The 12,904-nt window shown below is 38.6% G+C and overlaps 1 protein-coding gene across 1 annotated transcript in view; it reads left to right on the plus strand.

Moving 5' to 3' along the window:
* Positions 1-7,661, plus strand: part of PRDM6 (PR/SET domain 6) — a 104,758-nt gene extending 97,097 nt beyond the window's left edge. The window contains exon 8 of the mRNA XM_025386834.1: positions 511-7,661. Coding sequence (XP_025242619.1) covers positions 511-625 — 115 coding nt within the window. The 3' untranslated portion in view covers positions 626-7,661. The remainder of the gene's footprint in view (positions 1-510) is intronic.
* Positions 7,662-12,904: the final 5,243 nt, after the last annotated feature.

A 12,904-nucleotide genomic window follows, 5' to 3' on the forward strand; every position in this document is an offset into this window, starting at 1 on the left:
CTACTGCCCCTCATAGTCACTGCAGTCTAATGCATTGCTTCCTCTAGTTTCCAAATTCCAAGATGTGCACTCTTTGGCTGCTGTTCTGAAGCAAGTAGAATTCCCTATTGTAAATTAGCAGTAGGTGAAATTCTATTTGTCATCAATTTCTCTTTGGGGTTACAGAGCAGAAAACTGCAGACAAGCTGCTTCTTTGATGGCTCACTCCTAAAAATCTCTTTTTGTTCTTTATCTATTTGAACTGACAGTGATCAGAGCTGCAGCAGGACAGGGCTCTCTGGAGAAATCACCTTCCCCCTGCCTATTGACAGATCCCTCTGTTCTGCATCAGACGGGCTTTGTCCCATCCCAGGCATCCAGGCCTTGGAAGGAGCCACCAATTAAACCTCTTGAGCCGGTAAAATCTGAAGCCACTTTGGAGTGTCTGTTCTGATTAGGCAGGATGAGAGGAAGCCCATCACCCTGCAGGCCCCGCTCCCTGGTCTCAATTTTCTCTCTTGCCTCCACCAGGTGCGAGAGGTGTGAGAGGAGCTTCACGCAGGCCACCCAGCTGAGCCGACACCAACGGATGCCCAATGAGTGCAAGCCAATAACCGAGAGCCCAGAATCAATCGAAGTGGATTAACTGATTGACTGGTTGGAATTAAACTGCAAGGAAAGTCATGATTAAATGTCACGGACACTTAAGCAAAACCAAAGATTTCCTCTGAGCAACTTTCAATCAGTCCCAGAAAACCAAAAGCAGTAATAAAATAAGTAAGATGTTAAGAGATATTGATCCTGGCATGGAAGTCAGACCAGGAAAGAGATTATTTATTTATGACTAGGGATGAGACTTATTTCAGTGGACAACTAACCTGGGATGGTTAACATTTCCAGTCCCACCATGTATTTTGCTTTGTTTCTAAAAAGCTTTTTAAAAACTGTTATTTAATACCAAAGGGAGGAATTGTATGGGTTCTTCTGCCCACCATTGTGACTAAGAATGCACAGGGACTTGGTTCTCGTTGCACCTTTTCTTAGTAGCATGTTTCATGAGGACCCACTGTACAGCCCTTCATTCTGCTGTGTCGGTTGGCCTGGCCTGACGCTGGCTGCCCCAGCAGGGACCACGGAAGCAAAGCGAGAGCCTTCGCTGAGTCAATGCTACCTTCAGCCCCAGACGCATCCTATTTCCATGTCTTCCATGCTCACTTCTCATGCACTTTTTACACAGTTTCTTCCAAACCGCCTGGTCTTGATGCAGGAGTCTCGAAAAGGAAGAAAATGGTTTCAGTTTCAAAATTCAAAGGAAAAAGTTGAGGACTTATTTTGTCCTGTCAAGATTGCAAGAACGTGTAAAGTGTACGGAGCTTCATAATACGTTATATTGTTCTGAAGCAGCTCGTTGAGAAACATTTGTTTTCAATAACATTTTAGCTTAAAAAAAAGAAAATGAAAATAAAGTTCTTTGGGCTAAGGCTGGAGACAAGGTGTTAGGCTTCATGTAATTTTTTTTAGTTGTTTCTTGAGAATGTTGAACATGTAAAAAAAAATAGTGCCAAACTCCATCATCAAGGCCCTTTTAGCAGTTTTATCCTTCTTCCACATACAGATGAACCCCAGGAGCCCCCTTTCCTCTCTCCTGAGTGTAGGAGGAGCATGTCTGCAAATGCAAGTGAAAATAGCCCAGACAAGGAGACTTTGAGAGGAGGAAACATGGAGAAGGTTGTGGTTAGAACAGATAGCCCAGGAGCAGCTAATTTTATCAATAGAATTACTTTTTCTTTTCTCAAGATTGATTAATTGAAAGAGAAGGAATTCTCTACACTTCACTATTCTTTGAGTGAATTTCAGCTAACCTATTGGTGGTTCAACAGTGGTGTTCAATGAAATTGGGTCACATTTATTGAAATGATCTAGTGTTGGGAAGAACTGATAGCTCCCAGCAGCATCTCAGAGACTGTCTACCTCGATGGCCAGTTTAGATAAAAATTGTTCAATTTTATCTAGCGTGTTTAATAACAATTTCTGTTTGTAAATTTCATCATTACCTGATATCAGGACATAGTCTTTTAAAGAACTCCTTGTCTTTGAGCTTTCCCATTGTCTTCCCTCAATAAAAATGAGACACATAACTGAACTCACTACTAAAAGGCAAGGATACTGCATGGTTTAGTTTAATCTATTATTATGTATCTGGCTCTCAGAAAATCTCCCTTCCCTTTTAATTTTGCTTCTCTATTCCTTAGTACTCCAGCTACCACATTTTAAATGGAATTCAACAGGGTCTAGTTAGTAAGTGTTTGTATTTATTATTTATGTTTGTATATATACATATAGACACATAATAATAATCTCTAGAGCCCTGGGTCGCAAAGAGAAATATGGCTAATTCTGACCTCTGTCGCCCATTCTCAAGCCGTTCACCGATAATTTTCCTCCAGTTCTTATTGTCTTCTGGTCGTGAAAGTAGTAAGGAATCTATACTGCTGTATAACAGTAGCTGATTGAAACTATTCTCTCTGGTAGTTAGGAATGTGTTCTGATTTTACAATTCCCTACCCTAAGTGATGGAGACGTTTGCAGACAATGTGTGTCATTGGGAAGGGTGAATGAAATGTAGCCGTATTAACCTGAAACCTGCAAGAAAAGGACAGATGAGCTTCACAGATGTGTAAGCTGTTTCATTTGTTAAAGTTGAAAGATTTACTCAAACTCTTTAAAAACAGTAGGAAATCACCTGTATGTTTCTAATATTTTTTTTTTTCCGTGTGAAAAATCAGCTCAGCCATTTGCCACATTTCACAGTGGAACACCATGTATCCACTCAGTTCTCAGGAGCTTCAGAACGTGGGAGAATGAAAAGGCTTCCCTCTTCCCTTGGTATCTGGCATGGGAAGGTTTTCCATAACAATGATCTCTCTGCCACCCTGATGGCTTTGCTGGCTGATCCCAAACTTCCACTGAATGTGGCAGTTACCTCTATTCCAAAACACTCTTCTAGTGTTCTGCTCCATTTAAATCTATTTTTATCCTCTATTATTAAGAGAAATTGTTGGCATACATATTCCACCAAATTTGGTCAGAAATATTTTCTGCTTAACAAATAGAAAATTGGATACTCTAATTTTCCAGGCATGTGGGCACATTCACAATTTTTACATTGCTGTCCCATTGCCAGCTTCTAGCAGACCAGCCTAAGCTGTCTGTCCGCAAAGACAGGCTTACACCTGGACATTGACTTGGAACCCTGAAGCAGGTACTGAGATCATTTGGGTCCAAGATGATTTTAGTCAAAGTGTATGCTGGGGAGGAGGTTTCTCTCTGAAACTTCCTAACAATTGCTTTAGCATTTCTATTTAAAGTGGACACACAATCCCCTGGGATTCAGCAAATGGGTGGTAGAAATTGCAGTCATAAAGATTTGCCACTTTTTCTTATTAGTAACTTCCTAATTAGTAGTGCTCTAAAGAGAGTAAACACTCTGAATCACTGGGGAAAGGATATTTAAGATGAGAAAGGTAGTCTCTCAGAGCCAAATCAGGGTTTGGCTCTTGAAGCAATCCTTCTTCACTCTTTTCTGTCAATGCGGACCGAATAATAATAATTTTTTCAGAATAAGACTTTTCATCCTAGCGTATGCTCATTTATTTAGCGAAGAGTCTAAGACAAAAGGTAATGCCAGGTAAATAGGATGAGAGGTGGAGCTGCAGATCTTTGCATTTCTAGAAAAATCTCAATATCCCAAGGCAAAGTTGTATTTTCCCCAGCGTATGTGCATAAATTTTTCATAAATAAGCTTTTCATTTTTGTTTTGTTTTTATCTTTAGAAATGACTTTTTTGGAGGAGATATACTTCTAAAAAGTTACTGTGTGTCTAATTAAAGCTGTAAAACTTAATCTTGTATAATTTATATAATTTGATTCAGTTGGTACACTTTTTTATTGTGTTCATTTAAATGTAGCCTTCTTGGGAAACTGTGTATAACAGAAAAAGATCATGATATCATTGTGTCCTCATAGGGCTCATAATTGAATTGTACCTTGTAAAAACTTCATTCTGGTCCAGGTATTCAAAGATTTATACAAACATTTAGCAGTTCATCAGTTTTTAAATCAAATGTTCATTGTTTCATTCATTTATTCAACAAGTATTTATTGAACTCATTTTATATAAACACCCCATTTTATGTGTTCATAAGCAGCATTATTTAAGTGACTATTCATGATAAAATAATATTCTCCTTCTAAGTGGCTGCTGGTAACATGGGTATTTTAGTCCTTTAGACCACTGTCTCAGTGAGGTTAAAGATTTTGTTCCAACTGGGAAAATCTGAGAGAGGTAAATTCATCTGGGGACAAGAAAATAGCACATTGCAAAACAAGTTAAGATGCACAACTTGGTTGTCTTTCTGTAACTCACTGGGCTATTGGTTGTTAGCAGAAGTATCAAGAGACCAGGATTAGGGCCTGGGTCTTGGGTTTTTATGAACCCCTTTCAATGATAAGGCAACAAGTGGGGTACAGGACTGGAGTTGCTCAGGGAAGGAGATCTGCGACCCTGAATGGGTCGGAGGTGCCTCATTAGTGATAAGCGTTGGCAGTGTAATCCCTTTCCCCAGTGTGCAGAAGTAACATTATTTGTTTTGCACTAATTTAAAATATAAAATGCAAGTATCTATTGAGTTGTTTAAAATGGGAAACATGACACATCTCACAAAGAGGGCATTTCCAGAACAGCAGGGTTAATGGGCCACTCTGAGTGTACCCAGCAGCCTGTGTTTAGGAGCAAATTCATTGTTCTCATATTAAGACTATGCATGCATACAGAAACCAGGCCAGGAATAAGAAATAAAGTAAATAATCACATTTCCTGAACTGTTTATCTTTTTCTTCCTTGACATGAATTTAATTTTTATTTCCCAGAGCCTTTACCAGATCCTGACATCAGATTTTAAAAGATACGGAGATATATGCTTCTTTAAATGATAACTGTAAGTTACAGAAATGTCATTTGCTTGTCACGATCCTTTTAAGGTAAAGAGCTTTGGAAAATTTTATGTGGTGACTAGATACCTGGGTGATTATCAACCTAAAGTTGAAGGTTCTCCCCTCACTAGCATTTATCTGAACTACCACAAAACAACAACGCAGGGTCCTAGGAAGGCACCTATTTCAGCCCTCTCCTAGATTACATTCTGTAAACCCAAAGATCAGCTGTCAGGTACAACTGGCCGGACGGAGCCAAACTGAAAAGAATATTGCTTTATCTGTGGAAGCCTTGCCACAGATGTTTAACCTGTAGTCCCTGGCTGTGTTTGACATTTAAAGTATTTATTTAGTTTCTTCCTTTAAATAATAAATGCCAGATGTTTCATCCGATCAATATGTAAAACAATAACAAAAAATATGTCAGAAAACAGGGCATAATCATGAAACATTTGAGTTGTCTTTCCTATAGACTGAATATGCTACCACTGCACTTAGAAAGAGTCTATGGAGGAAATTTTAATGGAAAAATAAGGACATTCTGAGCTTGTTCCCACAGATGTTGATGGGAGTGATGATAATGATTATAACCCATATTGTGCAATTACTGTCATGCCTTGTTCTAATGCTTAATGTGGATTATCTCTTTTAATCCTTAGTAACTCTATAACAAAGATACTATCATTATCCCCTTCTCATATATGCTTAACAGTTTTAGCTTTGTAGCTTCTTTAGTTTTTTTCTCCTTCAAAGCCATAAACAGGCAATTGTTAAAAGAGGAAAATACTTCTCTATGTAAAGCTTTTTTTTGAGAACAAGAGCTTTCAAAAGTTAAGAAACACAAGTATAATTTATTTATAAAATATGTATGTGGAAACAATGCTAAAATGCTGTTAAAACATGCATCATTATAGTTGCTGATTTTGTCATGCCCAAATCTCATTGCTGGACAGAATTTCAAATATTCTATTGCTGGCAGACATTGTTTTTGTTTTTCTAAGCAGGAAACTAAAATTCCACATTGAAATAAAAAAAAAAATAACCCTCTCAAGTGTGATATACATTAGGACAAATGGCGACAGGCAGGAAGGGCAGGTTGTGTTGGAGAGTGGCCAGAAGAGAATAAGGCTTGAACACTATCAACAGGTAAAAACACATCCTCAACGGGGCTAAGTGAAATCTGGTTTTCTTTCTTTGTTCTGACTGAATGCTAAGTGAGTTACTTTTCAGGCATCAATGGAGTCGTTATGCAGTTGTGTGCATTAAGAATATGGGCTTATGTGGTTAGCCTGTTGGTTTAAAGCAGTGAAGAAGAAAGACTGGCGTCATTATAGGTTTGGTTTGTCAAAGGCACAAATAATGTAGTTACATGCATGCGGTACTCAAGGAACCAGTTCAAGTTCTGGGGCACAATCTAGATGAAACTGTGAGGTTTGTTCAAAAAGTAAGTGAACAAAATCTCATCATGAACTGGCTTTACTACAAGGCAACTGTTTACTATGATATATTGAAACCACAATGTATACTACTTTCCTGCAGATTCTGATTCTAATGGGCACATTTGTTTGTTGAAATGATAAATATATTTCCCTCGTCAAACATGGTGGGCTCCTGGTTGATATTTCCTGTTTCCTGCCTTGAAAAACATCCTTCTTGGTGCCTTTCTCCCACTTTGGCACATCAATCCCAACTGAAAACAGTCTGGATATAAACTTTGACAAGTTGGAGATCTGTTTCTACAGCACAACTCTTTCGTGTTTAAGAACAATTGTGCTGTATCAGGTGATTGCCACATGTTGGGGAAAGCAGCCATCTTAGAGCAAAAGTCTGCCAGCCCACAGTCCCTGCTGATCCACATGTGGGCATTGTCTAATGCTAACAGAATCAACCCTTGTAGACTCACTTTCTCTGAATAACCTAGTACACTTCTCTAGTTTCTCCCAACCTGGAGAAAATGTCATACCAAAAGCCAGAGGCACAATTATTCTCCTTAGCAGTTCTAAGTATTTCATGAAAAAGCCTTCCCCCAGTTCAAATGCAGAGGCCAAGGTGATGACTAATGTATTAAGGAAAACTTTGGCTTAGATCAGCAAAATTATTTTGTCAACTTAATGTCCCAAGTTAATTATTTTTATATATCAAGGGAAAGGCATCCAGTTCTGTAGGATGCTAATAGAAGTGTGATATTTAGATGCTTTTAGGACATTGTATAAATTTCTTTAATGTAGTTGTTTTAAGTTTAGGACTGTAAATGTTCCCTGCTGGAATAGAAATATGTCTGTCTCCAACTTTCCACCAAATAAAATGGTTAGAGTGAATGCCCAATTTCACATCTGCCTTTTAGAGTTTGGAAAGTTTAAACAAATCAGTTAAGAGAATGAGAAGAAGCTCACTGTGGGTGATGAGGAGGGTGTAGTTCGCTGTAAGGGCCACTGATATGACAAGAATGATTATCCTGCAGTAAGAATGGGTAAAACTTAATAAAGTTTTCTAACTTTATTAAACTCACATTATTTAATGAAAAAAAAAAAACTGCAAAGGACCAATGAGATCATGCATGCTGCTGTATTCTTGTGATAAATCTGCCAGGATTAAGTTGTATAAATGAAAAAAACAGGCACACATTTAGAGATCATTGACCAAGAAATGTAAATATATTTGATTAATAAAACATTTTTATGATGACACGATCTTCCCTTGGGTTCTGTCTTTTCCAGTCCCACAGTCATTTTTCAGGCGCCATCTGTTTGATTCTAGTGTGCAGCTTAGGTAGTAGGCAGTCAACAAACTCCTGATGGGGAAGTATAAGCTAGAAAATACACCTAGCAAGCAGGAAGATTGTTAAAATTCAGCCCTGAGGTTTATTCTGATGCATTTGAGATTACTCTTTTCCTCATTCATGTGCTCACATGCTCATTCGCCCAACGAAGATGGGTGCACAGCTTCTCAAGGAAACTATGCACAGAGACCCAGCCACAAATCTATGGCAGGCTGGACTTGATATTTGACCTCTAACCCCATAAACTTTGGAGCAGAGCAGAAAGCACTTGCCCTGAGAGTGGCCTGGGGCTGCGACTCTTCTGAATGTATATGATTAGGGGGCTCTCAGAAAGAAAGCCAACGTCAGCTGTTTGTCTCTTGTTCTGTTGGAAAATAAAATTCCACTTAGAAAAAATATGTGAGCTTCTAGGAATAGCAAGAAGGACACTGATGCTGGAGTGGATTGAAAGAGGTGGAGATTGCAGGAGGTAAGGTCAAAGAGACAAAGTGCGCTGGACCATATACAGCCTTGAAGACCATTGTGAGAACTTGGCATTTCCTCCGAGTGAGGTGGGAAAATCTCATTTTGAGCAGAGGCAGGATGTTATCTGACCTAAAGTGATAATTTTTGCTGCTCTGTTGAAAATAGATTGTGGGAGAACACAGACTGAAGACAGGAGATGGTTAAGAGGAGATTTCAACGCAGCTGAGAGATGGTGGTACCTTACTCTAGGGTGGTAATGGTGAAGGTGGCAGGAAGTAGTTAAATTCTGGACATAATTTGAAGATTGAACAGTATTTGCTGATGGGTGGGATGTTGGATATTAGATAAAGAGAGAAATCAAGGATCACTCTAAGACTTTTGGTCTAAGCAACTGAAAACGTGGAGTTTTTAGATTCGGGGGTTTACACTCCATTTTGGGTTACTTGTCCGTTTCCATAAGTACCAAGACTATTCCAGTATAATAAACGTGCAAATGATAGTGCATACCAGGCAGCTATCTTACAAAACTGTTGACTGTCCCAGAGTAGCTTAGCACCCAGCCCCACCTGGAACAAAAAGTTGAATTTCATCTTGCTTCTGCTGTAGCACAAGGTTATTCCATTGCCCAAGAATGACATGCCTATGTTTCTTGAGAAACAGCACTGCATCAGGAGTGAAGGTATACTTTTGAAATAGTAGCACTCTCCATCCACGGGGCACCGGAGCCTCATTCTGGATATTTTTTAAGGAAAGGGTACTCTGGGAATATACATGGACTCTTTTCTCTGTCTAGCTTATTTCTTTGCTTAGGCTGTAGGCTCAGTGTGGAAGGTAGTGCCAACCACAGGGGTGGTTGGTGGTTTTCAGCCTCATGGGTTGGACGATTCTGAGTACCTTTAATGAGACATTTTGTCTATAGACAACTAATGTTTGCCATTCATTCATCCATTCATACATCCTCTTGACAAAGAGTTTTAAAAATCTATGTGCTAAGGTGCTTTTTTTTTTTTTTTTTTTTTTTTGCTAAGGTGCTTATATACAAAAATGAATAGGACTTGGTGGGTTAAAAATCTGGATGAGAGAGAAAGACATGTAATCAAGTAAAATATAGAGGTTGTAGGTAGCTATACAGGAACCACTGGGGACAGAATTGAGCAAGTAGTCAGTTCTTCCTGGAGGGAGGAGGTCTGGTAAATCCAAGGAGTTGCTTTCTGAGATGTGAGCTGAAATGAACAGAGACGAGTGTTTGAATCCCCTACTAAACAGCGACCATAAGGTACTGTTCACATGGGCTCATTTGGAAGATCTGCCAACTATGTTGATAGCTATCCAGTATGCCCTTCTGTGGGACATTTGTCTCACATGTGAATCAAAGGTTTTTCTGTTATTTTATATAGAGAGTTGTTGTTATTCCTGTGTGAATAATACTATTGCACATGGAAACTAAATAATTTTCCAAAGGTCAACAGCAAACATGGTTCATGGCATTGACCCAACCTGTGGATATTCTTACCTTTTTGAGGTAATGGACTTCTTCAGCAATGTGATTTTAAAATAAACTGCTCCACAGAAAAGTTTCAGAAACATGCCAAACTTTATATTGAATTTCAAGGAGGGGAGGCTGCACTCCAAGACCCCTAAATATATGATCTTGCATTTGGAATGGTGCTTTTCAATAGTCAATTATAGCTTCAAAAGACTGAGCAGAGATGAAAATAAAAAACCCCTAGTAGATAGTAAAAACAGATGTATTTCTTGATGACTCTAAATAACAAGGAAGAACAGATTGTTGATTGGCTCACTCTCAAAGCTAGGGAGGCAAGGGACTAGGAAGCAGAAGCTTCTCTCCCTGTTTATGATTTAGTGTGAGGCCCATAGACACCCAGAAAGAAAACCAGCCTAATCAACCTATTAGCGAGATCGCTTTGTTATCATTTACAAGGGTAGCTCATGGTCAGGCAGAGATTTTCCCCACTTGTTATCATCCGAGATTATTCCCTTTTCCTATCCTCAAGTTAAAAACAAACCTGCATATATAGAAATTATGCATGACATGTACCCAATTGTAAGGAGATACTAATTATTTGGAATCCCAGTCATAACCAAAATTAGTTATTTGACAAATATCAGGTAAAACAGAACATTTAATTCCAAACTTCTCATATAATAAGGAGTAATCTTATAGGGTCTTTCTTTTTTCTTTCAGTTTCCCCTACTCTCACGTAGCATGCACGCGCGCGCACACACACACACACACACAAGAAATATTAATAATCTATTTTATTTTTAACATCCATAATAAGAGAATTTCAAGCTTCCATTATTTATATTCTCTTCTGAGTTTTTACCATCTTCTTTGCCATTTGCAGTGGGTTGAATGGTGCTCTATGTCCACAAGATAAGCTATGTCCACTCAGAACTGTGAATTTGACCTTATTTTGAAAAAGGGTTTTTGCAGATGTAATTAAGTTAAGGATTTTGAACTCATCTTGGATTATCCAAGTGGGTCCTAAATCCGATGACAATGGGTCTTTAGAAGACACAGAAGAAAAGAAGGTATACTGAGGGGAAGTCCACAGTTGGAGGCAGAGATTGGAGTTATTCATCCACAAGCCAAGGAATGTCTGGAACCACCAGAAAGGGAAAGGGAAGAAAAGATTATTCCCTAGAGCCTTTGGAGGGAGGATTGCCTTGCTGACACCTTGATTTCAGATCCCTGAAGCCTCCAGAACTGTGAGATAATAAATTTCTGTTTCAGTTATTTGTTATGACAGCCCTAGAAAACTAATACACCATTATAGTTCATAACCCAACATCTTGCAAACAAGAAATGGGTAATAGTTAAATTTTGATCAAATTTACTTTTAGGAAATTCTCTTCATCAAGATAATTTCATTTCCTCCTACTCTCATTGGTCAATAAGACTTGCCATGTTGCTTTTGCAACACAGAATGATGACATTCTCTAATGACAACTGTTCTTAAATATGACTGCAAGTACTTGGATTTTATAGAATCTGTGTACCACTGACCTCAGGGCAAAGCTCTTTTTGCAAGCTCATTTTCATTCACTCGATAATTTTTTTTTTTCAATAGAGTCTCGCTCTGTTGCGCAGGCAGGAGTGCAGTGGCAGATCTTGGCTCACTGTAACCTCCATCTCCCAGGCTCAAGTGATTTTCCTGCCTCAGCCTCCGAAGTACTTGGGATTACAGGCACGGTGCACAATGTCTGGCTAAGTTTTGTATTTTTAGTAGAGATGGAGTTTCACCATGTTGGCCAGGCTTGTCTCAAACTCCTGACTTCAAGTGATCTGCCTACCTCAGCCTCTCAAAGTGCTGGGATTACAGGCGTGAGCCATGGTAGCTGGCCATTGATTACTTTTTTAATCAGTTCAGGCTGCTATAACAAAATGTACTAGACTGTGTGGCTTACACAGTGGACATTTATGTCTTACAGTTCTGGAGGCTGGGAAGTCCAAGATCAAGGTGCTGTCAGAGTTGGTTCCTGGTGAAAGCATGCTTTCTAAGTTGCAGATGACCGCTTTCTCACCGCACCTGTAAACTGGGGCTTCAACATACAAATTTTGGGGGCACAGAACATTCAGTCCATAACACTGACAGTTACTTGATTTTTTAAATTTTATTGTTTGCAGAGCATATAATGGCAGACAGCATATATGTAGCACACCGATTTTAGACATATATTTAAAAGAGTTATACATTTTAAAATAAAAAAATAAAACATTTAAAAATTAGTCATAATTTTTTTCATATAAACTATAGGAATGATAGTGTCTGTAAACTTTCCCCAAATTATCTTCCTGAAAATGCATGTGGTCATCTGGCTTAATGATAGATAGCTTGAGCTGTAGGTCTGTTTCTTCATCTTGTCAGTTTCTTTTCTTTTTCTTTATTTCCTTTAATTCAAAACCCTTAATCCCCAATTGTAAGTTATTGGCAATGGCAGCAGCTATTAATCGCTCTGTGAGAGTTGTTGACATTCAGGTTAAACACGAACCCAAGAATTAAGGAGAAATTTTGCGCTGAAAATTACTGTCAGCACTCTGTTGGACTCTAACCTGAAGAACTCTCATTTCAATTTGAGAGTTAAAAGCAAATGATTTCCTAATCTACTCTAGTTGTATATGGCTACAGAAGGTACTCCTTCCTGTTTTGTTGTAGCATTTGTTTATGGTTTTAACATATGTCCAGTAATACAGCATTGCGTCTTTTTCCCTCCAACAAATGATAAAAATGATCAAATGCCAGAAAAACTTGGCAGTTAGACATTTGCGTTCCAGTTTCGTCTTATTAAGGAATTACGGTTTCAAATTAAAAATTATAATATCTTAGCATTGATTGTAGAATCAGAGTGTTCTCAACTGTTTGACAACCACAGAGCTCATTTGAGCAGTCCGTATAAATACAGCCCACTAATATTAGGTACACTTAAAAAAAAGCATCACTAGGATATTAAATCTTGGGATGAGGGTGCAACTTTTTGAATCATGGACATGGCCTTCTATTTTGTCCCTCTTTGTAGTCATTCTCTTTGTCATGTGAGCTTGTTGTTTGGGCCACTAAAGAGGTGGAGTCTATTTTCCCACACCTCAAATATGGGCCACTTTTGACTTGTTTGGCCAATAGAATGTGGTGGCAGTGACAATGTGCTGGTTTTGAGCCTAGACCT

Source organism: Theropithecus gelada, chromosome 6 (assembly GCF_003255815.1).
Source record: "Theropithecus gelada isolate Dixy chromosome 6, Tgel_1.0, whole genome shotgun sequence".
NCBI classification, from domain to species: domain Eukaryota; kingdom Metazoa; phylum Chordata; class Mammalia; order Primates; family Cercopithecidae; genus Theropithecus; species Theropithecus gelada.